Source organism: Ranitomeya imitator, chromosome 3, assembly GCF_032444005.1.
Source record: "Ranitomeya imitator isolate aRanImi1 chromosome 3, aRanImi1.pri, whole genome shotgun sequence".
NCBI classification, from domain to species: Eukaryota; Metazoa; Chordata; class Amphibia; order Anura; family Dendrobatidae; genus Ranitomeya; species Ranitomeya imitator.
The window spans coordinates 134285714-134311689 of NC_091284.1; the positions used below are offsets into that span (position 1 = coordinate 134285714).

At 45.7% G+C, this 25976-nt stretch overlaps 1 protein-coding gene across 1 annotated transcript in view; it reads right to left on the reverse strand.

Annotated features, from left to right (window-relative positions):
* The window catches only part of MBTPS2 (membrane bound transcription factor peptidase, site 2), a 136798-nt gene extending 112781 nt beyond the window's left edge, over window positions 1–24017 (reverse strand). The window contains exons 1-4 of the mRNA XM_069761474.1: window positions 23857–24017; window positions 17010–17158; window positions 14321–14459; window positions 6495–6598 (exon numbers count right to left, since the gene is read on the reverse strand). Of these exons, the coding sequence (XP_069617575.1) occupies window positions 6495–6598; window positions 14321–14459; window positions 17010–17158; window positions 23857–23931 (467 nt within the window). The 5' untranslated portion in view covers window positions 23932–24017. The remainder of the gene's footprint in view (window positions 1–6494; window positions 6599–14320; window positions 14460–17009; window positions 17159–23856) is intronic.
* Window positions 24018–25976: the final 1959 nt, after the last annotated feature.

Consider the following 25976-nt stretch of genomic DNA (forward strand, 5'->3'; position numbering starts at 1 on the left):
TCCAGCTCCTCAGGACTCCACCCTGAAGCTGTCGAGAATGAAACTGGCTCCATCTTACACAGGGAATACACGCTGTCATCAGACCTAGTATCTTCATCCCGTCTCTGATCGTATTCCGACCTCGGGAAAAGTGACGGATCTTCTGTATTATGCCCTTCAGCCTGTGCTCTGGAAGAAAGGACATTCTTGTTTGTGAATCGAGCATGACTCCCAAGAATTTTATTCTGGGTTTTGGGATTAGATCTGATTTTTGCCAATTTACAATCCATCCTAGATTCTCTAGAGTTGAGATGAGGGACTGACAGTTGATCCTGAGTTGGACTTCTGAGTCTGCTGCTATTAGGAAGTCGTCTAAATAGGGGACCACCATTATATCCTGATTCCTCAGGAAAGCAACTACTTCTACCATAAGTTTTGTAAAAACTCTGGGAGCGGAAGCCAGGCCGAAGGGGAGACAGCGGAATTGGAAATGGAAGATCTTTCCTTCCAAGATTACCGCGAACCGCAGGAACCTCTGATGATTTAGATAGATGGGTACATGGTAATATGCACTCTTTAAGTCTAGAGTGCACATTACCATGTCTTTTCCCAACAGGGGAATGGTGGACCGAATCGACTCCATCTTGAACCTTTCGTAAAGGACCCAATTGTTCAGATGTTTTAAATTTATAATGGTTCTCGATTCTCCCGATGGTTTTGTTACCGAGAAGAGATTGGAGTAGTGACCCCTGCCCTCTTCCTGAGGGGGTACTGGTACAATGGCCGCCATTTTTAGAAGGTCCTGAATGTCTGACCACATGGGGGATGTCAGTTTTAGATGGGAGCTGGATACCAGGAATCTTTCGGGAGGAAGAGATGTGAATTCTATTTTGTATCCCTGGGATACTATCTGTAAGACCCATGGACTTGATGTGATCTCCCTCCAACCTCCCAGAAATCCTGTCAGACAACCCCCTACTCTGATGGCGTCATTTTCTGCGGTAACTGGACCCCGGTCCAGAGTAGCTTGTTTCTTTATTTTTAGGCCTGTTATCCCCCCTTTTTGGTAGCTCTATCTACCCTGCTTTCCCTTACCCCTATAATCGGGTTTTTGATTATAGCGGGGCCTCCGAAAGGGCTGGAATTTTTTAGGCTTCTCTTCCGGAAAACCTTTTTTGACATCTGCAGCTTTCTCTAAAATATCGTCGAGGACCGGTCCGAAGACCTTGCCCCCGGAAAAGGGTATAGAACACAACTTATTCTTAGAATGCATGTCCCCTGACCAGCTCTTAAGCCAGATGGCTCTACGGGCTGCATTCGATAGAGACTGACCCCTAGCTGCGAACCTAACCGATTCTGCAGATGCGTCTGCCAAGAAGGTAGTTGCTAGTTTTAGCAAGGGTAGGGATTTTAGAATAGTATCTCTGGGGGTTTTAGCTATCAATTGATCTTTAAGATCATCTAGCCAAAGGTCCATGGAGCGGGCTACTGATGTCGCTGCAATATTAGCTCCAATAATTGCCGAGGAACTTTCCCAGGCCCTTTTTAGAAGGCCATCTGCTTTTCTGTCCATGGGTTCTTTCAAGTTGGACGAATCTTCAAACGGGATCGCCGTCCTTTTGGAGACTTTAGCCAAGGGTATGTCAATTTTTGGTACATCGACCCACTCCTTAACTTCCTCTGGGTTGAACGGCAAGCGAAGTCTGAAGTCCTTAGGGATAGTCAGTCTCTTCTCGGCTTCCTCCCATTCCTCCAGAATCATAGATCTGATATGGGAGTTAACAGGGAAGACTTTGGATGTCTGTGAGCGCAAGCCCCCAAACATCTCGTCCTGAACGGAGCAAGATGGCTGCGGCTCCTCAACCTGCAAGGTGTGCCGTACTGCTTCCAACAGTTCTCCAGTGTCCGCAGCAGAGAACAGATATCTTCTCCCTTTCTCCGGGGGATCTCTACTCTCATCTTCCTCCTCTACCTCCGACCCATAGGATGATGAGTCTATGAAAGAGTACTCGACCCTCGGTCTTTTCCTCGGCCTCTCCGAGGGTGAAGGTGAAGGTGAGACTTGAGGGAGTACCAGACTTGAGACTGAAGCCTGAACTTCCTCCCTTATCATGGCTCTCATATTAGACATAAGAGACGCCTGTTCTTCTCCTATGACTTTGCAGGTGCATGCTTCACATAGGGGTTTCTGCCAGGAATCCTTTAGCTTAAACGCACAGATAGGACACTTCTTATTCCTACTGGGTTTCTTTACCGATTTCTCAGATAGGGAGGCTGCCTATGGAGAAATATATATATGTATAGCAAACACTAGCGTTCTCTTTTTTTTTTTACCCAGCTACTTACTAGCGCTGCCGACTCCTGACCCTCTGCTCTAGCTGCGTCCTCCATGATGCTCTAGAGATCACTACTGCCCCTGCACATACCTTTTATTCTGTTCCTCACTTCAAAATGACGCTCCAGTGTTCTCCACCGCTCTTTCCTCTGCACTTCCTGTAGCAGAGACGCCGTCCATCCCCCTCAGCCGCAAACCGGAAGTGACGTGCGGCCGGAAAGAGAGGAAGGTGCGGCGTTGAACTGGTTCCCCCAGCGGCCGCATGGAGACGCCGACGCCAGCAGAGGCCGCCGCTGAGCCGCACACACCAGGGGACAGACGGAGACATCGAGAGCCCCCGCCAGGAGGAAGCGATCCCCAACCCAGGAGCAGCGCTACACTGGTAGGCTGAGGGACCCTCGGGCGGGTGTCAGCCAATGGGTGTCTCAGGAGGGAAGGGTGAGGCTGAGCCCCCCGATCCACATCCCCCCGCACAGAACGGCAGATTCTCTCGTCCGTTCCTATCCCTGATGGGACAGGAAAAACACTGAAGGGTGGTAGGGGGACAGTCCTTTTAACCTCTCGTGTTCCTGTCCCATCAAGGATAAGAAGGACGTCCTCCAGTGTGCTGTCAGGTGGTGAACTGGAAATATATGTTTGCTGAAGATATTTTAAGGAAGGTCACACCAGTAAACTGGTGGAAGTCACTTAAGCGCTTGGATTTAGAGACTGTTCAAGTAATGATTTCACTTTTAACAGCAGTAGCTTCTTCTGCAGGGGTTGAAAGAATATTCTCTTCCTTTGGACTCATTCATTCTAAATTGAGAAATCGGTTGGGACCCAATAAAGCAGGAAAGCTTGTTTTTCTTTTCCAGATTATGAATAGGAACAAAGAAGAAGATGATGATGAAGATGACGACGACAAGTGAGCTACAGAGGACAGCAGGGACAGTAGTATTTAAGTTTTTCATGTGTCGGCTGGGCTGACAGTCTAAGTTTCTTATAACATATACAGGTCCTTCTCAAAAAAATAGCATATAGTGTTAAATTTCATTATTTACCATAATGTAATGATTACAATTAAACTTTCATATATTATAGATTCATTATCCACCAACTGAAATTTGTCAGGTCTTTTATTGTTTTAATACTGATGATTTTGGCATACAACTCCTGATAACCCAAAAAACCTGTCTCAATAAATTAGCATATCAAGAAAAGGTTCTCTAAACGACCTATTACCCTAATCTTCTGAATCAACTAATTAACTCTAAACACATGCAAAAGATACCTGAGGCTTTTATAAACTCCCTGCCTGGTTCATTACTCAAAACCCCCATCATGGGTAAGACTAGCGACCTGACAGATGTCAAGAAGGCCATCATTGACACCCTCAAGCAAGAGGGTAAGACCCAGAAAGAAATTTCTCAACAAATAGGCTGTTCCCAGAGTGCTGTATCAAGGCACCTCAATGGTAAGTCTGTTGGAAGGAAACAATGTGGCAGAAAACGCTGTACAACGAGAAGAGGAGACCGGACCCTGAGGAAGATTGTGGAGAAGGACCGATTCCAGACCTTGGGGAACCTGAGGAAGCAGTGGACTGAGTCTGGTGTGGAAACATCCAGAGCCACCGTGCACAGGCGTGTGCAGGAAATGGGCTACAGGTGCCGCATTCCCCAGGTAAAGCCACTTTTGAACCATAAACAGCGGCAGAGGCGCCTGACCTGGGCTAGAGAGAAGCAGCACTGGACTGTTGCTAAGTGGTCCCAAGTATTTTTTTCTGATGAAAGCAAATTTTGCATGTCATTCGGAAATCAAGGTGCCAGAGTCTGGAGGAAGACTGGGGAGAAGGAAATGCCAAAATGCCTGAAGTCCAGTGTCAAGTACCCACAGTCAGTGATGGTGTGGGGTGCCATGTCAGCTGCTGGTGTTGGTCCACTGTGTTTCATCAAGGGCAGGGTCAATGCAGCTAGCTATCAGGAGATTTTGGAGCACTTCATGCTTCCATCGGCTGAAATGCTTTATGGAGATGAAGATTTCATTTTTCAGCACGACCTGGCACCTGCTCACAGTGCCAAAACCACTGGTAAATGGTTTACTGACCATGGTATTACTGTGCTCAATTGGCCTGCCAACTCTCCTGACCTGAACCCCATAGAGAATCTGTGGGATATTGTGAAGAGAAAGTTGAGAGAAGCAAGACCCAACACTCTGGATGAGCTTAAGGCCGCTATTGAAGCATCCTGGGCCTCCATAACATCTCAGCAGTGTCACAGGCTGATTGCCTCCATGCCACGCCGCATTGAAGCAGTCATTTCTGCCAAAGGATTCCCGACCAAGTATTGAGTGCATAACTGAACATTATTATTTGTTGGTTTTTTTGTTTGTTATTAAAAAACACTTTTATTTGATTGGATGGGTGAAATATGCTAATTTATTGAGACAGGTTTTTTGGGTTATCAGGAGTTGTATGCCAAAATCATCAGTATTAAAACAATAAAAGACCTGACAAATTTCAGTTGGTGGATAATGAATCTATAATATATGAAAGTTTAATTGTAATCATTACATTATGGCAAATAATGAAATTTAACACTATATGCTAATTTTTTGAGAAGGACCTGTATATATTTTGTTTAGCCAAATTAGTTAACAAACATGGATGTTTGTTTAAGCAAATAACTTATGCTGTAATGTTATTGTTTCAGTTGAATAAATCTATTTAAATTGTTATTAAGGTCAGGATTATTTTTCTCCTTCCTAAGTACAACAGAACAGTGGTGTCCAAATATGAATGATTAAACCATTAAACTGGGGAGAAAAAAAGTAATATAAAAAGTGATTCTAAAAATCTTCATCTACTTGCATGTTAAAGTAGCAAGAACTAGTTTAGGTAGAAACTTTGATTTAAATCACTGATTTAAATCAAGCCGATTTAAATCAAATCCACCCTGCTCTCAGCACTCTAACATAGAAATTAAAGTTAGTGTGAATCAATTCTCAGGACGCGCTCCATCAACCACATCAGTAACCTATGGACACTGGCTGGGAGCCTTGAGGACCGCCTCTAACCTGACAGCATCCGTGGCTCTTCTTCCAATAGATTACTGATGTGTTTGATGGACTGAATCCTGTGAATCGATTCACACCAACAATAACACAAATTAATGGGTTGTTTTGGTATTTCTGAAATGATGCTGTAAAGCAAATCTGTTTACTGATGTTCACAGCTTAGAGTAGTAATTTAGGCAAGATGGCTGCCCTCCTGATTAAATATGGGAACTGAAATCTATGGGAAATGCTTCATTATTCTTTAAAAAGGTTAGCAAGGATTTTTAGTAACTTTGGAAATGTGATAAAATAACCAAAATTATTGAAAAATAAATAAAAGTTTAGTTACTCTTTAACTAGAGTCTCAATTAACATTTCTTAGGCAGAGTTCACATTAGCGTATCTGTGCGCAGCATAGGCCTGCGTATAGATCTGCATGCGTCTTGCGTACCTATCTTTAACATTGTGTATGCAGGGACATGCGTTTGCATCAGTTGGAATGCGGATGCGTCCGCATGTGTCGTTTTGCGGTGTCCGGTGAACGCAACATGTTGCATTTTTGGAGGCATCAAGTATGTGCAGGCATATGCATGAGGATGAGTGTGTATAAACAAGGCATTACTGTCTATGGGAACGCATTGGTTCGCAAGGACATGTGTACGCATGCGTTCGATGCGCTTGCATACTTCGGACTGCGCATGTCCAGGAACTCATTGAGACACACCCATTGAGACACACCCTCCTGGAAATATAGAATGCGTGCGCATAAACAACGCAAATGCAAGCAAAAACGCATACAAACGCATGCACACGCAGCTTTTTTTTGGTGTCATGCGTAAGCTGATGTGGATAAAAAACGCAGCGTAACCATGCGTTTGCATGTGTTTTGGCATGCGTTTGCGCGTTAGAATGATACGCTGCGCACAAATACGCTAATGTGTAGTTCATCATTTCTCAGAAAATGTCTAAACATAAAAGCCAATTAGAATACCGTAATAGAGGATGATCAGAGCCATCTTTTACCAGGCACGGCCAGGTATAAATATTTCCGCCCTCGTATATTGCTGGCAGTTATAGCCTTTAAATATTAATGTGAATACAAAATACAGCTTTGGCAGTGCCAGACATAAAATGAGGATGATCAGATTACCTGACGGCTGCCACTCCGTGCCCAATCTCATGTATGACACCACTGATGAGGATCGCGGAGAAGAAGTATGTCAGCTGGCTGATGGGGAGGTTTACACCAGGCACCTGTTCAAGTCATGGAGACAAAATCCAAAACATGAGCTCCATAGACACACAACATACAGTCCGCGGCAGCTGAACAGACAAATGGACGGCCAGGCAGCCCTTATGTAGGAAGCTGATTATGTTACATGCATTAGTCTATAGTAATATACACATGGCCTGGACAAAAAAATACAGTGGCCAGCTGTCCACATTAACCCCTGCCACCCATTGTACGGAGCCCCATGATTAGGATATTGTTTTGGCTTTCTTTTGGTAATATATATGATAGAATTATTCTTTTCTGAGTTTTTTTCCAAACATCTTACAAAACAAAGTTCTTCAATTTCATGCATAACAATCAAAACATAAGTACAATTTTCATGTGCCTTATGTATGTCTGGAAATGTATTCCTGTATTTTTTCTGATTATAAATCATATCAAATATGTCGGTTTGGGAAATCTTTTAAGCTATTATGTGATCTAAAACACATGGCGGTATTTTATATTTAACGACGTTATCCAGGATTTGTTTTTTTTATTTTATTTATTCAGCTAAGAACTTACAGGCAAGTAGCGGCTAACTAAGTGGCTGTACTGGCCAGCGCCAATCTCTGCGGCTCAGAGCAATAATGCCACATTCACATGTTCAGTATTTTGTCAGCATTTTACCTCAGTATTTGGCAGCCAAAACCAGGAGTGGGTGATAAATACAGAAATGGTGACGTGTTTCTATTATAATTTTCCTCTGATAGTTACACTCCTTTTGGCTTACACATACTGAGGCAAAACACTGACCAAATACTGAGGTAAAATACTGAGGTAAAATACTGAACGTGTGCACATGGCCTAATGGACCGCTCCTGCAGGCAATTCATCTTCTTCCGGTCACCTCACGTCGGTAGAGCAGCTCCTTTGCCTCCACTCTGCTCTGGCGACAAGGCATAACTGCCGCTGTCATACTGTGGGGAGTCGGCTGTCCGTGAGCACGATGTCGGCAATGTCACCCCTTCAACAGAGCAGAAGTCAGGGGGCTGCTCTGTTAACATGTTGTCAAATGAAGCCAGAGAATTCCTGGATAACCACTTGAAGATGGAAATTCTACTTTCAAAACTTAGATAAGGCCCAATAAGACATTGTTGGCCATAGCATAAATTCAGAATAAACCTTTTTAAATAACTACACACACTAATGCACATGCATGTGGTTATTGTTTTTCTGATTTTTTTTTTCCTGAAGTCTAAAATAAAATGTTAAAAAATTAAAACATCTACATTCCATTACTACATAACATACAGTACATTTCTTTATTACCTCTTGTATTTCATCACCCTAACATTAATCCTAGAGTGTGAAAATGTAAGATTAATCATAGCACATGGAGGGGTTTTTTGTTTGTTTTTTGTAGGAGACACTTTTTTACATTGGAGACAACTGTGGCAACAGGAGCCTATCACTCCTCTCACAAAATTAAAGGCGAGTGGAAATCCGGAGAGCTGTGGCAGAGGAAATCCAGGTTTCCACCCTTCAGTGGTGGCTGGGTAATGTGTGGTGTCTGTCCTGGGGGTGCACATGTGGTACTAGCAGCCCACCTGATGTAATAGTGGGGGCTATACAAGGCTATGTGCATTTTGATGTTTGCAGGGTTGGTAATTGGTTGTTTTACTACTATTTTGCACTTGAGCTGCCTCCACATTTATCATGGGGGTCCTGCTGCATCCTGTTGTGCATTTGTGCCTGGACATGGTATTGCAAGTATAGCTGCTATTTCTTCTGTGACGTCTTTAATTGATTTTTGACCTTTTCTCTAGTGAATTGTTCTTTATTGAAAGAGGCATGAAGTTAGACCTCATTATGCATGCTGTTCTGCTGTACAGTGGTGCTTAGAGGCCGTAGACCTCATTATGCATGCTGCTCTGTACAGTGGTGCTTAGAGGCCGTAGACCTCATTATGCATGCTGCTCTGTACAGTGAAGCTTAGAGGCCGTAGACCTCATTATGCATGCTGCTCTGTACAGTAAAGCTTAGAGGCCGTAGACCTCATTATGCATGCTGCTCTGTACAGTGAAGCTTAGAGGCCGTAGACCTCATTATGCATGCTGCTCTGTACAGTAAAGCTTAGAGGCTATAGACCTCATTATGCATGCTGCTCTGTACAGTGAAGCTTAGAGGCCATAGACCTCATTCTGCATGCTGCTCTGTACAGTAAAGCTTAGAGGCCGTAGACCTCATTATGCATGCTGCTCTGTACAGTGAAGCTTAGAGGCCGTAGACCTCATTATGCATGCTGCTCTGTACAGTAAAGCTTAGAGGCTATAGACCTCATTATGCATGCTGCTCTGTACAGTGAAGCTTAGAGGCCATAGACCTCATTATGCATGCTGCTCTGTACAGTAGTGCTTAGAGGCCGTAGACCTCATTATGCATGCTGCTCTGTACAGTGAAGCTTAGAGGCCGTAGACCTCATTCTGCATGCTGCTCTGTACAGTAGTGCTTAGAGGCCGTAGACCTCATTATGCATGCTGCTCTGTACAGTTGTGCTTAGAGGCCGTAGACCTCATTATGCATGCTGCTCTGTACAGTAAAGCTTAGAGGCTATAGACCTCATTATGCATGCTGCTCTGTACAGTGAAGCTTAGAGGCCGTAGACCTCATTATGCATGCTGCTCTGTACAGTAGTGCTTAGAGGCCGTAGACCTCATTATGCATGCTGCTCTGTACAGTTGTGCTTAGAGGCTATAGACCTCATTATGCATGCTGCTCTGTACAGTGAAGCTTAGAGGCTGCAGACCTCATTATGCATGCTGCTCTGTACAGTTGTGCTTAGAGGCCATAGACCTCATTATGCATGCTGCTCTGTACAGTGAAGCTTAGAGCTGTAGACCTTATTATGCATGTTGTTTTGTACAGTGGTGCTTAGAGGCCATAGACCTCATTATAGATGTTGCTCTGTACAGTGGTGCTTAGAGCTGTAGACCTCATTATGCACGCTGCTCTGTACAGTGGTGCTTAGAGCTGTAGACCTCATTATACATGTTGCTCTGTACAGTGGTGCTTAGAGAACAGAGATACCAATTTGTTAAAAATGTTGTTGAAAATAAATAGCAAACATTAATTGCGCTAAAAATACAGTCACTTCAGTAGAAATAAAAATTGCCCAAGAGCTGCTCCTATCCTTAAAAAAAAGAATTTAGGTAGCTTTGTTCTGTCCATTAAACCAGTCACTGAAGAGAATGAACAACAGTCAGTCAAGACAATGGGGTCTGAAGGATGCATTACAGATCCTGCATTACAGATCCCATGTGCTGTCAGGCTGCATTACAGCCTGACAGCACATGGGATACAAGTACTACTCTGGCTCTTTGAACAGCCACAAAGCTGTGCTTTCACTTTACTTTTGTTGCCTTACCCCACACTAGTGCTGATTTATTAGAGAAGTGGACAGACCCCCCCTTTAATGACTGGATTTATACTTAGGCCTCATTCACACATCCATGTTTAAACACGTACGTGAAAAAACGGTACCGATGCCTTCAGTGTCTTGGATCAGTATGTGATCAGTGTGGGGCCTCTTTTTCTGCTGTCAAATTGTATATGTTTCTATATCTCTATGATCACTGGGTGGGATTTGGGGGTATTTTACCCCCTTACGGCAGACTAACCAATGATATATAAGATTTATATTCATTTTTATTTTTGTAAAAAAAAAAAAGTGCTGAAAAACAAAAACAAAACATAACTCCCCAATTTTTTTTTTTTTTTACATTTTTTCTTATGCTATAGACAGATCATCATAAATGGTGTTTGAAGGGCATTTACATTGAGACGATAGAAAATATAAGGCTATTATGTTGTTTCTTTGAGTTATACACAGTATAGAAAAAGGATTTTCTATTGTCGGTTCTTTATGCACGGCTAAGTGACTGCACCAAATCTGGCACAGAGGTAACTAAGTCGCTTCCGAAGGTTTGATAGTCAGTTTCAGCTCTTTAGGACCTATCGCTCTCAACATATTTACAAAAACTAAATACAAAAGCAAATTTTAATTTAAATCTTTTAAGAACGTGACTAGAGGGACATCAAACCTCTGCACATAACTCCAATATGGTGGCACATGAAGTGTTTACCCACACTCAAAAAACAAATAGTCCCACCAAATAGACCTGTGCAAAGCCGGGTAATTCTGTTATATGATAAATATCACTCTTGGTAAAATGAAGAAATTCTGTTTTTCTGATTTTTTTTTTAGCTTTTTATTTTATTTATTTATTTTACACATTCATTGAGCTTAGTTATTGAATGATAATGTCCTGCCATCTATGTATGTGCCAGTACGTTAGACTGGGTACTAATTGTTAGGGCACACCTATGCATGCTTGAAGAACATGGGGTACGGCCTGGGGCACTTCCATGGATTAGCATTTCAGCTGTTCCGATATACGCCTTATGTGACAAGTCACAAACACCACTTGCTCGCAGCCCACATGCCTCTGATGCTACTGTAAAGGGGACTACGCTTTCCGAAAATAGGCTACCAATGAGGTAAGCGCACCCCATCGCCAGTTCTCACATCCATGCACTTTTCACTGCCACCTCTCGCCGTTTTCACAGACCAGTGACATGCCTGCCCTGGATCACACACCAGCACACACGCCACCCAGCTTTCCCGTGCAGCTGATAGGTACTTATCCTGCATTCCAGCATACACAGGGTAACAAATCTCAGCTATTCTCACCCCCTTCAGAATTGGTAAGTACGCTTAGAGCAGCAAAGAACAAACATATTAAATTTTAGATTTAATATACAAAAAGAGTACAGTGCTTAAAAAGATTACAACAGATGGAATAAGAAAAGGAAATACACAGAGGCAAAAACAGTATAAAACAAAAGGTATAAAATACATAGTAACATAGTAGTAACATAGTTAGTAAGGCCGAAAAAAGACATTTGTCCATCCAGTTCAGCCTATATTCCATCATAATAAATACCCAGATCTACGTCCTTCTACAGAACCTAATAAATGTATGTTACAATATTGTTCTGCTCCAGGAAGACATCCAGGCCTCTCTTGAACCTCTCGACTGAGTTCGCCATCACCACCTCCTCAGGCAAGCAATTCCAGATTCTCACTGCCCTAACAGTAAAGAATCCTCTTCTATGCTGGTGGAAAAACTTTCTCTCCTCCAGACGCAAAGAATGCCCCCTTGTGCCCCTCACCTTCCTTGGTATAAACAGATCCTCAGCGAGATATGATCGCCCCTCAGTCGTCTTTTTTCTAGACTAAATAATCCTAATTTCGCTAATCTATCTGGGTATTGTAGTTCTCCCATCCCCTTTATTAATTTTGTTGCCCTCCTTTGTACTCTCTCTAGTTCCATTATATCCTTCCTGAGCACCGGTGCCCAAAACTGGACACAGTACTCCATGTGCAGTCTAACTAGGGATTTGTACAGAGGCAGTATAATGCTCTCATCATGTGTATCCAGACCTCTTTTAATGCACCCCATGATCCTGTTTGCCTTGGCAGCTGCTGCCTGGCACTGGCTGCTCCAGGTAAGTTTATCATTAACTAGGATCCCCAAGTCCTTCTCCCTGTCAATTGAATTTATGACAGCTTCTGTAGGAGGAGAACGTCGGATGAAATATGGACAGATCTGCAATACACGTTGCTTCTCCTGGGGTCTGAAAATTATATTCTGTAGATGATCTGTTATAAAGGGTCTCACTAGACCCCTCACTCTGCTGAGGTCAGAGGAGGACGGCTGATTGGGAGCGATTAAACCTCAGCTTTGTCCCTAATTTCTACTCTGGGTCATAATTTTCCCAAGGAACCTCCTAGAGAAACAATATGGCCGTCATCTTAACGAACATACTTTAGGAATTCTATCAACATAAATCATGAATATAATATATATCCAGAATATGTGGAGATGTTGCGCTGCTGTGGGTTACCAGCTAGCAGCACTTTTACCCACAGATCCTGAATATATGCATAGATTGGGACAAACTCATTAAACCTAAAATACTGTTTTCTTCATGTCAGGTGGACCTCCTACCCCTGCAGAGCCATAGTGGCTGGGGCTATTCCCCTTCTCTCACCTAGGTGCTAGCAAGGTAGCATGCGAGGAACATCTGCTCCACGTTCTGGTTTTGGACAACTAGCTGATGGATCCTCTATACACACAGGTTTGATCTACCTGGGGATAGCTAGTTTCAATTACGGCTCACATCGGGGCACTGCCAGTGCTCAAATGGCCTGAGTCTTTGATTTACATCATTCATAACATGACTACAAATCAGAAAACAATAATACTTTCTAAGTCACATTTTAAGATAATAACCTTCTGATGACAATGACTTAAGGGTACTTCACACTGAGCGAGGTCGCTAGCGAGATCGCTGCTGAGTCACAAGTTTTGTGACGCAACAGCGACCTCAGTAGCGATCTCGCTATGTGTGACACGTAGCAGCGATCAGGCCCCTGCTGTGAGATCGTTGGTCGTGTCGGAATGGCCTGGACCTTTTTTTGATCGTTGAGGTCCCGCTGGGTAGCACACATCGCTGTGTTTGACACCTTACCAACAATCTCGTTGACGACTCAGACACCGACACATAGGCGTGCATTTGCGTTGCCTTTTCCGCACCCCTCCGCTCCGATTGGTGGTTGCTACTGCGTTCTGATTGGCGGTCATGCCTTCAACAGAAGGCGACATAGTAGCGCTTCCATCCTTTGTTCCTGACCGCGTGGTGGTTTGCAGATCGTTGTAGAGTTCTCCGGCCTGCGAATCCTCTTCGATTTATCTATTCTTCAACGGTTCAAAGGAACAAAGGACGGAAGGGCTATTGTGTCGCCTCATAAGGCAAGGCCGCCACCAATCAGAACGCAGTAGCGACCACCAATCGGAACTGAATGGGCGCAGAAAAGGCAACACAAATGCACGCCTGTGTGACTACAACATCACACAGGACGTCCCTGATCGAGGTCTGAATCGTCATAATAGCTGCCATGTGACAGGGTCACAACGACCAACGACATCGTTGTACAGGTCGCCGCATCGCTGCTGCGTCGTTGGGAAGATCTCACTGTTTGATATCTCACCAGCGACCACATAGCGACGCAGCAACGATCCCTGACAGGTCGTATCGTTGTCGGGATCGCTTTAGCGTCGCTAAGTGTGACGGGGCCTTTAAATAGCGTTGTCAGCACCAACCAAGTACAATCGCGTTTCGTTTGTTCCTCGGGTGATCGGCAGCCTGTTTACATAAGATAATCGTGAAACGGCCATTATTAACAACACTCGTTCATCATTATCTTGCAGTGTGAAAGCTTCTTTACACTAATGGTAAAAGTAAACTTGTGAAAGGTCAATAACATTACAGAAATATCACAGATAAAAGACAATTTTAATGATATTTTACTTTCTAACAACTCATTTGTGGTATTAGACTGAGAAGAACTAATAGCTTATTCTGTAGAGTCTAGGTTTAAGAGTCCAGTGGGCGGTCTTACTCCATGACTGACACCCTTCTCCATGTGACAATGCACAGAGTTAGTTGTCAGTCCCTAAACCCAAATTGCGCAGAGGTTTAAAAGAAAACATTTTGAGTGATACCGTCTCTTTTCCTACAGACATGTACATCAATCTGCTCAGCTTCTCCTGGTCTATAACATGCTGCCCACTCTATGGACAGTACATTTAGTGACTGGTTCCATTCAGCTTTAGCTGCATTTAATTAGTACTGACCACAACTTGGAGCATGCGATCATTTTGAGGTCCGGGGGTATCTGTCATCATCTGATTTAAAGTCTGTAGCAGTGTTCTCCCCAAGAGAATCATGGATCCGAACATAGCGAGGATACCAAACACCATACCCAAGCTGAACCTGCGGTGGGGGGAAATGTATGCAATTAGCCCACCTATCTTAGTTGTAGAATTGCTTTTGGTTAAAACAAACTGTTTTTACAGTCGTGTGAAAACTTGCAAAATAATAGGAAATCAGGAAGGGGGCAAACACTTTTTCACAACTTTATATGGAAAAACGATTAAAAATGTCATCCTCCAGTTGCTAGCCAATAAAAAAAAAAATACATTCCCATAACAAACATTTATGGCGTACTCACAGAATATACCATAAACGTCTGATGGTATATGGATAAACCCATCGATCTCAGGAACCAGATAAGACTCAGCCTGCTGCTCACCTATTTTCAGAACCCCCATAAAAGTAATTGTGAGTAAAACGAGCATGTGCAGCTACTTTTCTACTGACAGCTGCTCAAGACAAGTGAAGAAGGAATCCAATCAGCTCACCTGCCAGGTGCAGGATAACTCAGCTCCAAAGCACAAGGGTAATCCATAGAGACCACCAGCAGGCCACAGCATCAGTAAAACTCCAAGCTTTTGTTAGGTACAATTAGATACAAATTCATGGCTCTGTGCATATACTTTAAAACATCCCTTAGATGAAGAAGCCATAGTCTTTTTGGCGGCTATCGTTGGGCACTCATGCCTGTTGCTCTCTCCCATCCGTGTGCTAATTAAGGATTTTGGTGCACCATGGAATTCAGAGGTTATTTGATTTCTGGCTCTTGACACCATTATGCAGCTTACAGCTTTTCATTAGCTTGTACAGTCTTTTTGTGCACGTATTTGGTGTCTACAATACATGTTATATCGCTATTAGTACTTTATTTGATATGGAAGCTTTCATGCATTCTAGAGTGTTTACCACTTTGTATTTCACAAGTTTCGGCAGGCTACGGTTACTGTTGGTACTTGTGACCTTTTTATCAAAATATTTTGATAGCAATATACACTGACCGTTTATGTCAATATCTACTATATATTTTTCTCTCCATTCAGGATATTTTTTTTTCAGTTATTGTTTGTTGACAACATATGCAAATTTCCTCTTCGTCGTCTATTTGATATTAAATCTATTAGACTTTAGATGGTTGGTTGATTGAGAGGCATGGGCTAATTAGTCTGATTTGGGGTTATTAGTGTTTTTTCATGTGATGCTTGACTTTTTAATTGTTTTAAAAAAATTGTTTGCTGTATGTTTCAATACAAATATTTTCTATTCATGGTGATCCCTGTTTCCATAGAATGCTTCTGGTTGGTTACACTATAAAACATATAACTAAAGAAATGCTACAGTCCATTCGGGTCCATTTGGTGACCAGGTATGTATATCTCTGCCCTAGAGGCGTAACCAGGCTTAAACTAAAAACTGCAGCGGTTAGGCTAGGTATCAGATTGCGTTAGTGCAATCCGTTTAGCGCCTAGCGCTAGCGGATTGCGCTAACGCAACGTTTTGTAAAGGGGTCGCGTTAAACATCCCCGCTCTCGCAGATCTTCGATCTGCGAGAGCGGGGAACGGACCTCAGGCGCGCCTCGGACGCTGCAAGTAGCGTCCGCGGTGCGCCACAAAACACAGGCACATCGCTAGCGCGTGCCGAAAATGGCACGCGCTAGTGATGCGCGTCCCCATTGCTGTGAATGGGCGCGCTAACGGACGCGTTGCACGGCGTTAATTTCGCCGTGCAACGCTGTCCGTTAGCGCGGTCCCATTAATGCAATGGGAACCTAGCCTTAGAAATGGGGTGCCTTGGTGTGATTGTGATCGTATATTATATATATATATAATTTTTTGATTGTGTGTGCACACAGATTAGGATATTTTTAATTTTACCTAATAAACGCTTGGATTTTTACTGATGCAGTGACACCCTGGCAGCCCTTTTGGATTGCATGAAAGGGTGACAGCTTTCAAAGTAGCCATCGATCCCTTCGTAGTGCTGATGGATAGAGTCACTGTAGAACATGGGTTGCGATTTTTGCAAGCATACAAAAGGAAAAACATATTTCTGTTCGTGGCAGAAGTTTTTACAACTATCACGATTAGCTGATCGCTGGGTGTTGGACCACTGGGGTCTTCCAGTGATCCTGCGATCAGGGCTCTGCAGCTCCGCCTTTCATGGAGCAGAGGATCATATACTTGACCTCCACCCCAGTCATTGTTAACAGGACTACAAGAAATAGCAGAATGCTGTACTCGGCTTTCTCATACAGTCCTACAAACAAATGGAGCTGCGGAGACCAGTTCTTAAGGTCTTAAAAGTCAGGCCCCCAACAATCAGCAAATTATTCTCTATCCCAAGGATACGGAATAGCAAGAGATTTGGGGGAAACTCCTTTAAAGATTAAAAGGTGATATTCTCAGTATGACAACTCCTTCCCATCTGCCCTATGAGAGTGGGCGCACATCCCAGGGATCTCTAGAGTTGAGTCGCAGGGCTAGCTTCAGACTAAAATGGGGTTAATGAAAACACTAAAGCCATTAGTCAATTACAAGTCATCTCGATCTCAAAAGGCAAATGAAGATTTTGCTTGGAAATAGTAAAGTAATGGCAATATATTTATAACTTACCATATATACAAGAAGTACGGCTTCCATCTTCCCCACTTATAAAATAGACGATTAAAAATTGTGGTTTGCCAGCGGATGTGGAAGGGTGCAATGCTGAGGCCGTGAGTAGAAAGCCATTCCTCATATGAGCTCCTGTACGTTTTTGAGGACTATGGGGAGAAAAAAAAGACAGAGATGATTTGTACTAATAGAGAATCAAGTATTAAAGCGTTTTTGGAAGTCGTTGAAACTGATGGAGTATCCTTAGGATCAGTCATTAATATCAGATTAGAGGGGATCCGACACCCCCATCAATCAGCTGTATGCTGGATGGAAGGAACCGGTGTAGAGAACAGCACAACTGTGCTCATGCCTATTAGAGGGAGCCCGATATCTCCAAAAACACTACTTACCAGCAGCTATAGGGCTAATCTGCAGGTAAATGGCGTCACAACCCTGTGTAAGTGGCTGGCTTGGAGTTCGGAGAGTGACGTTTATATAAACCGGACAGCTGACGATACATTATACTGGTGTAGATTGTCATTTCTATGAATCAAGAAGGTTCTCTGGCGAAGGCAACCCACTGCCCTATAACGGGATTTCAAGGGACCAGAGAAGAAGACTCCCGACGAGAAAAACACTAGAGCGTGTGGATTTTCACTAGGGAATGGCTGAAGCATCACTTTGAGGCAATAATCACACAACCTTATTTTTGGTCTGTGGATAAAGCTGACTTCACGCAGACCACACTTAGTCTGCATTCAATAGGGCTGATCAGATGGCCATTTTTACATACGGACCAAGTGTCCTTGTGAAACACCCGGCAGCATGTACTCGTCTTTTCTGTATCTCGGATGACACTCACCCATTCAGGTCTATGGGTGCAATAAATAAAAATCAGGACCCGTGCGATCATCTGTGCAGAATCTGGTTATTACGGACGCATTGCCGTTATTAACACGGGAATCTGCTTTTGATCTTGTAAATGTTACTGACTGACGTATAAAACAGAAGCCACACTGACGACAACACAGATAAAAAAGCAAGCTTTATTTCCAGAGGAAAACTGGATGATGCTTTATACGCGCATGTGAACATAGCCCGACACTGCGCTGTGTGGTGCAGAAGGAGGACAGAGCTGCGCTGTGTGGTGTAGAAGGACAGAGCTGCGCTGTGTGGTGTAGAAGAAGGACAGAGCTGCGCTGTGTGGTGTAGAAGAAGGACAGAGCTGCGCTGTGTGGTGTAGAAGAAGGACAGAGCTGCGCTGTGTGGTGCAGAAGGAGGACAGAGCTGCGCTGTGTGGTGTAGAAGGACAGAGCTGCGCTGTGTGGTGTAGAAGAAGGACAGAGCTGCGCTGTGTGGTGCAGAAGGAGGACAGAGCTGCGCTGTGTGGTGTAGGAGAAGGACAGAGCTGCGCTGTGTGGTGTAGAAGAAGGACAGAGCTGCGCTGTGTGGTGCAGAAGGAGGACAGAGCTGTGCTGTGTGGTGTAGAAGAAGGACAGAGCTGTGCTGTGTGGTGTAGAAGAAGGACAGAGCTGTGCTGTGTGGTGTAGAAGAAGGACAGAGCTGCGCTGTGTGGTGTAGGAGAAGGACAGAGCTGCGCTGTGTGGTGTAGAAGAAGGACAGAGCTGCGCTGTGTGGTGTAGGAGAAGGACAGAGCTGCGCTGTGTGGTGTAGGAGAAGGACAGAGCTGCGCTGTGTGGTGCAGAAGGACAGAGCTGTGCTGTGTGATGTAGGAGAAGGACAGAGCTGCGCTGTGTGGTGCAGAAGAAGGACAGAGCTGCGCTGTGTGATGTAGGAGAAGGACAGAGCTGCGCTGTGTGGTGTAGGAGAAGGACAGAGCTGCGCTGTGTGATGTAGGAGAAGGACAGAGCTGCGCTGTGTGGTGCAGAAGAAGGACAGAGCTGCGCTGTGTGGTGCAGAAGAAGGACAGAGCTGCGCTGTGTGGTGCAGAAGAAGGACAGAGCTGCGCTGTGTGATGTAGGAGAAGGACAGAGCTGCGCTGTGTGGTGCAGAAGAAGGACAGAGCTGCGCTGTGTGGTGCAGAAGAAGGACAGAGCTGCGCTGTGTGATGTAGGAGAAGGACAGAGCTGCGCTGTGTGGTGCAGAAGAAGGACAGAGCTGCGCTGTGTGGTGTAGGAGAAGGACAGAGCTGTGCTGTGTGATGTAGGAGAAGGACAGAGCTGCGCTGTGTGGTGCAGAAGAAGGACAGAGCTGCGCTGTGTGGTGCAGAAGAAGGACAGAGCTGCGCTGTGTGGTGCAGAAGAAGGACAGAGCTGCGCTGTGTGGTGCAGAAGAAGGACAGAGCTGCGCTGTGTGATGTAGGAGAAGGACAGAGCTGCGCTGTGTGATGTAGGAGAAGGACAGAACTGTGCTGTGCTGCAGTTATTAGTCCCACAGATGAATAAAGACATTGACAACTGGGTGCTGTCATTTTTTCTTTTCACAGGGGCAGGTCCCTACACAGCCCGATCCTATTGGATATAGGGATACACCCAGTTATCAGTTTAGTTATTAAAGGAAGGTGCAGCAATTTCCAATTTTGTATAAATAATTATTGATTATATAATCAATTATTTTTAATACAAAATTAAATTGACAACTTTAATCATTGTTTATTTATTTTTACATCAGCCATTGGGGGCATCCATTTGCATTTGGGGGTGGATAACTGCCTGAGCACGACACACACACCTACCTCAAATACAGAAGTCCCTGGGATTAATAGAGTGCGGTCACTCTCTCCAACCGCATCCCTTACATTGAGGCCGTTTCTACTGCCTCTAGCTGTGACCTGGGCATTTCCCCTTTACTGTCCAGGTCACAGCTGTGGGAGAAGATTGCGGCCATTTTGTTGTAGCCCGCAGCCTATACACACTGCTCAGAGCTTGCGGTGACAGGAGCTGCCAGGGAGAGGAGGTGCCGGGGGGCAGAGGTCCGGATCGGCGGTGGCGGGGAGTGGTGATAGCATCCTGTCATGAGTATTACAGTACAAGCTGCTCACAGCCTACCTGTTCAGAGCACACCAGGAAAATCATCATGCAGCTGTGCTCAGAACAGTCAAAGCATAAAAAAAAAACACGTGTTCCCTCAGCTCCTCACATAGAAGTGGACGGAGCGGCGTCACACATTAAACTACTGCTACATTAGGCCGGGATCATACACAGGGGATCATACACAGCAAGATACGGCCGAGTCTCGCAGGTTAAAACCAAGCTCTGGCACCGGCAATCCGGAGCGGAGGGTGCGGCCGCACAGCAATACATGGAGCCGCACGCTCCGCTCCGGAGTGCCGGTGCCAGAGCTTGTTTTTAACCTGCGAGACTCGGCCGTATTTCGCTGTAGTGTGACTCCGTCCTTAGAAATGTGTGACCCAGCTCCATCTGCTTCTACGGGAGCAGTGGAGTAATGTGTGACCCCGCTCTCTACTTCTATGGGAGCAGTGGTGTAATGTGTGACCCCGCTCTCTCTACTTCTATGGGAGCAGTGGTGTAATGTGTGACCCCGCTCTCTACTTCTATGGGGGCAGTGGTGTAATGTGTGACCCCGCTCTCTCTACTTCTATGGGGGCAGTGGTGTAATGTGTGACCCCGCTCTCTACTTCTATGGGAGCAGTGGTGTAGTGTGTGACCCCGCTCTCTACTTCTATGGGAGCAGTGGTGTAATGTGTGACCCCGCTCTCTCTACTTCTATGGGGGCAGTGGTGTAATGTGTGACCCCGCTCTCTACTTCTATGGGAGCAGTGGTGTAATGTGTGACCTCGCTCTCTACTTCTATGGGAGCAGTGGTGTAATGTGTGACCCCGCTCTCTACTTCTATGGGAGCAGTGGTGTAATGTGTGACCTCGCTCTCTACTTCTATGGGAGCAGTGGTGTAATGTGTGACCCCGCTCTCTACTTCTATGGGAGCAGTGGTGTAATGTGTGACCCCGCTCTCTCTACTTCTATGGGAGCAGTGGTGTAATGTGTGACCCCGCTCTCTACTTCTATGGGAGCAGTGGTGTAATGTGTGACCCTGCTCTCTACTTCTATGGGGCAGTGGTGTAATGTGTGACCTCGCTCTCTACATCTATGGGAGCAGTGGTGTAATGTGTGACCCCGCTCTCTACTTCTACGGGGGCAGTGGTGTAATGTGTGACCCCGCTCTCTCTACTTCTATGGGAGCAGTGGTGTAATGTGTGACCCTGCTCTCTACTTCTATGGGAGCAGTGGTGTAATGTGTGACCCCGCTCTCTCTACTTCTATGGGAGCAGTGGTGTAATGTGTGACCCCGCTCTCTCTACTTCTATGGGAGCAGTGGTGTAATGTGTGACCCCGCTCTCTACTTCTATGGGAGCAGTGGTGTAATGTGTGACCCCGCTCTCTACTTCTATGGGAGCAGTGGTGTAATGTGTGACCCCGCTCTCTACTTCTATGGGAGCAGTGGTGTAATGTGTGACCCCGCTCTCTCTACTTCTATGGGAACAGTGGTGTAATGTGTGACCCCGCTCTCTCTACTTCTATGAGAGCAGAGGTGTAATGTGTGACCCCGCTCTCTCTACTTCTATGGGGGCAGTGGTGTAATGTGTGACCCCGCTCTCTCTACTTCTATGGGGGCAGTGGTGTAATGTGTGACCCCGCTCTCTCTACTTCTATGGGGGCAGTGGTGTAATGTGTGACCCCGCTCTCTCTACTTCTATGGGAGCAGTGGTGTAATGTGTGACCTCGCTCTCTACTTCTATGGGGGCAGTGGTGTAGTGTGTGACCTCGCTCTCTACTTCAATGGGAGCAGTGGTGTAATGTGTGACCCCGCTCTCTACTTCAATGGGAGCAGTGGTGTAATGTGTGACCCCGCTCTCTACTTCTATGGGGGCAGTGGTGTAATGTGTGACCCCGCTCTCTCTACTTCTATGGGAGCAGTGGTGTAATGTGTGACCTCGCTCTCTACTTCTATGGGAGCAGTGGTGTAATGTGTGACCTCGCTCTCTACTTCTATGGGAGCAGTGGTGTAAGGTGTGACCCCGCTCTCTACTTCTATGGGGGCAGTGGTGTAATGTGTGACCCCGCTCTCTACATCTATGGGAGCAGTGGTGTAATGTGTGACCTCGCTCTCTACTTCTATGGGAGCAGTGGTGTAATGTGTGACCTCGCTCTCTCTACTTCTATGAGAGCAGTGGTGTAATGTGTGACCCCGCTCTCTACATCTATGGGAGCAGTGGTGTAATGTGTGACCTCGCTCTCTACTTCTATGGGAGCAGTGGTGTAATGTGTGACCTCGCTCTCTACTTCTATGGGAGCAGTGGTGTAATGTGTGACCTCGCTCTCTACTTCTATGGGGGCAGTGGTGTAGTGTGTGACCCCGCTCTCTACTTCTATGGGAGCAGTGGTGTAGTGTGTGACCCCGCTCTCTACTTCTATGGGAGCAGTGGTGTAATGTGTGACCTCGCTCTCTACTTCTATGGGAGCAGTGGTGTAATGTGTGACCTCGCTCTCTACTTCTATGGGGGCAGTGGTGTAGTGTGTGACCCCGCTCTCTACTTCTATGGGAGCAGTGGTGTAATGTGTGACCTCGCTCTCTACTTCTATGGGAGCAGTGGTGTAATGTGTGACCTCGCTCTCTACTTCTATGGGAGCAGTGGTGTAATGTGTGACCTCGCTCTCTACTTCTATGGGGGCAGTGGTGTAGTGTGTGACCCCGCTCTCTACTTCTATGGGAGCAGTGGTGTAATGTGTGACCTCGCTCTCTACATCTATGGGAGCAGTGGTGTAATGTGTGACCTCGCTCTCTACTTCTATGGGAGCAGTGGTGTAATGTGTGACCTCGCTCTCTACTTCTATGGGGGCAGTGGTGTAGTGTGTGACCCCGCTCTCTACTTCTATGAGAGCAGTGGTGTAATGTGTGACCCCGCTCTCTACATCTATGGGAGCAGTGGTGTAATGTGTGACCTCGCTCTCTACTTCTATGGGAGCAGTGGTGTAATGTGTGACCTCGCTCTCTACTTCTATGGGAGCAGTGGTGTAATGTGTGACCTCGCTCTCTACTTCTATGGGGGCAGTGGTGTAGTGTGTGACCCCGCTCTCTACTTCTATGGGAGCAGTGGTGTAGTGTGTGACCCCGCTCTCTACTTCTATGGGAGCAGTGGTGTAATGTGTGACCTCGCTCTCTACATCTATGGGAGCAGTGGTGTAATGTGTGACCTCGCTCTCTACTTCTATGGGAGCAGTGGTGTAATGTGTGACCTCGCTCTCTACTTCTATGGGAGCAGTGGTGTAATGTGTGACCTCGCTCTCTACTTCTATGGGGGCAGTGGTGTAGTGTGTGACCCCGCTCTCTACTTCTATGGGAGCAGTGGTGTAGTGTGTGACCCCGCTCTCTACTTCTATGGGAGCAGTGGTGTAATGTGTGACCTCGCTCTCTACTTCTATGGGAGCAGTGGTGTAATGTGTGACCTCGCTCTCTCTACTTCTATGGGGGCAGTGGTGTAGTGTGTGACCCCGCTCTCTACTTCTATGGGAGCAGTGGTGTAGTGTGTGACCCCGCTCTCTACTTCTATGGGAGCAGTGGTGTAGTGTGAGACACCACTCTGTTCACTTCTATGGGGGCAGTGATAATGTCGAGTTCTAACTAAAGTTTCCTCATCACTATTTGATTCTGGAATAATGGAGATGTCAGGAGCAGTGACAGCCGGACACATCACACTGCAGCACACCAGTCAGTACACACAGCTCCCAGCACACGCAGTGCTCCGCCGGCCAGTACAGACTGGGGAGTCCACTGCCCGGGGATATCAGTCCACACTGGAGCAAAACTGCAGCTCCTGCAACTACACACCACGTGACAGCAAACCCTTCATGCAGAGTAACGGACGCTCATCCCTTTATTCTCTCACCGTCAGTAACGTGTCAGCCAAATAAATAGCGCACCATCCGCCAAGCACCACCACGACCAGCGGTACCGGGATCATAGCGACAGGTCTCCGGCCATCCGGCGATCAGTTCACGGCGGAACCTTACCAACACAGGAACGGTTCCAGCGATTCACGTTTCCAGTCGGCCACTTCCGGTCAAGAACCAGTTGGAGGCGCTAAGTGATTGGCTGCCTCTAGGTGACAGTAGGCGTGGTGTGCGGACATCTTTACTCCTGGCGGAAGTAATGTGGCTGCGGACGGTGACCTGGACCAGCAGCACCCGACAGCCTAGAGGCTGTGTGTACACACGTGGCTGCTCACTATAGGGCGAAACTAATGACAAGCAGCTTACATTTTGCTTTTCACTCATAAAGTAAAAAATAATCTGTAAAAATGTAAGAAAAAAAATTATGTAAAACTGCCGGCTATGTCAAACGTGGTGTTTTATGGCATTGTTTCATAGGAACAGCGCAGTGAGTGCGGCAGTAATTTTACTTTAGGCTTCATCTCCTCAGTATTTGGTGAGTTTTTTATGTTGCACTTTTACGCACCAAGCAGCTAAAGTAGGTTACTTTTTTTATTGTGTTTTCAGTGCCTTGTACATCCGTTTTTATCCCATTTTTTTATGCTGCACTCTTACGTCTTCTTTTACTATGTCATCTTTTAACTAAAGCTTCTTTGTTTTGGATAATGCTTTATTTGACTTCGATGAAACTTTATTGATAGCGAATTGTGCAGATTACACTCATTTAATCATATTAGGCTTCTTTCACACTAGCGTCGGAATCTCCTCGTCGCAATGCGTCGGGGAGAGATTCCGACGCTAGCGTTTGCTGCATTGCACAATGGGTGCAGCGGATGCATTTTCCCGGCGCATCCGCTGCCCCATTGTAAGGTGGGGGCGGAGTTCCAGCCGCGCATGCGCTGTCGGAAAAAGCGGTCCGTCAGGAGAAAAAACCATTACATGTAAGCATGTGGCTCTGTGTCTTAGTTGGTTAAAGCGCCTGTCTTGTAAACAGGAGATCCTGAGTTCGAATCTCAGCAGTGCCTTGTTCAAACCGCGCGCCTTACGGCGCGCGAATTTTTGCCTGTAGGACATTAATGCAAGAGAGCTTGGCTGAGTAGATTACACAAGAAGGAAAACACACAGCAAGTCAGCAGGATCTAGGAGCAACATGGCAGATGTGACAACCTACATGGTGAGCTGCAGCATGTGCTACATGTTCACAGATCGACCAGAAGAATTAAATTTCACCTGTCAGAAGTGTAGACTAGTGGCCCTTTTAGAAGAAAAGGTGCGGGGTCTGGAAGAAAGAATAGCAACTTTGAAACTCATCAAAGAGAATGAAGACTTTCTAGACAGAACAGAAGCATCTCTACTGGTCACAGAAGGTGAAAAAAGTGTCAGAGAACCTCCAAAAGCAGATGAGTGGAAGCATGTGACCAAAAGAAGCAAGAAGACCATGGAGAAATCACCAACCACACAACTGAAGAACCGATATCAAATCTTTGTAGAGGATGAAGATGGCACACCTAAGGATGAAGCAATACCAGCAAGCAAAAAAGAAAAGGGCACACAGCAACAAGTGACAGCAAAAAGTACAGCCAAGAAGCAACGAAGAGTGGTGGTGGTGGGAGACTCACTACTGAGAGGCACAGAAGCAGCCATCTGCAGACCGGACATAACTGCAAGAGAAGTATGCTGCCTTCCAGGTGCGATGATCAAGGATGTGACCGATAGGATACCAAAGCTCTTCAGCTCCAAGGACGTCCACCCATTTCTTCTGATACATGTTGGCACCAATGACACGGCAAGGAAGGACCTACCGACAATCTGCAAAGACTTTGAAGAGTTGGGGAAGAAAGTACAGGAACTGGATGCACAGGTAGTTTTTTCTTCTATCCTTCCAGTAGACGGGCATGGCACCAGGAGATGGAACAGGATCCTTGATGCAAACAACTGGCTAAGACGATGGTGCAGACAACAAGGATTCGGATTCCTGGACCACGGTGTGAATTACTTGTACGATGGACTCCTCGCCAGAGACGGACTACACCTCAACAAACCTGGGAAACACACATTCGCCAGAAGACTCGCTACA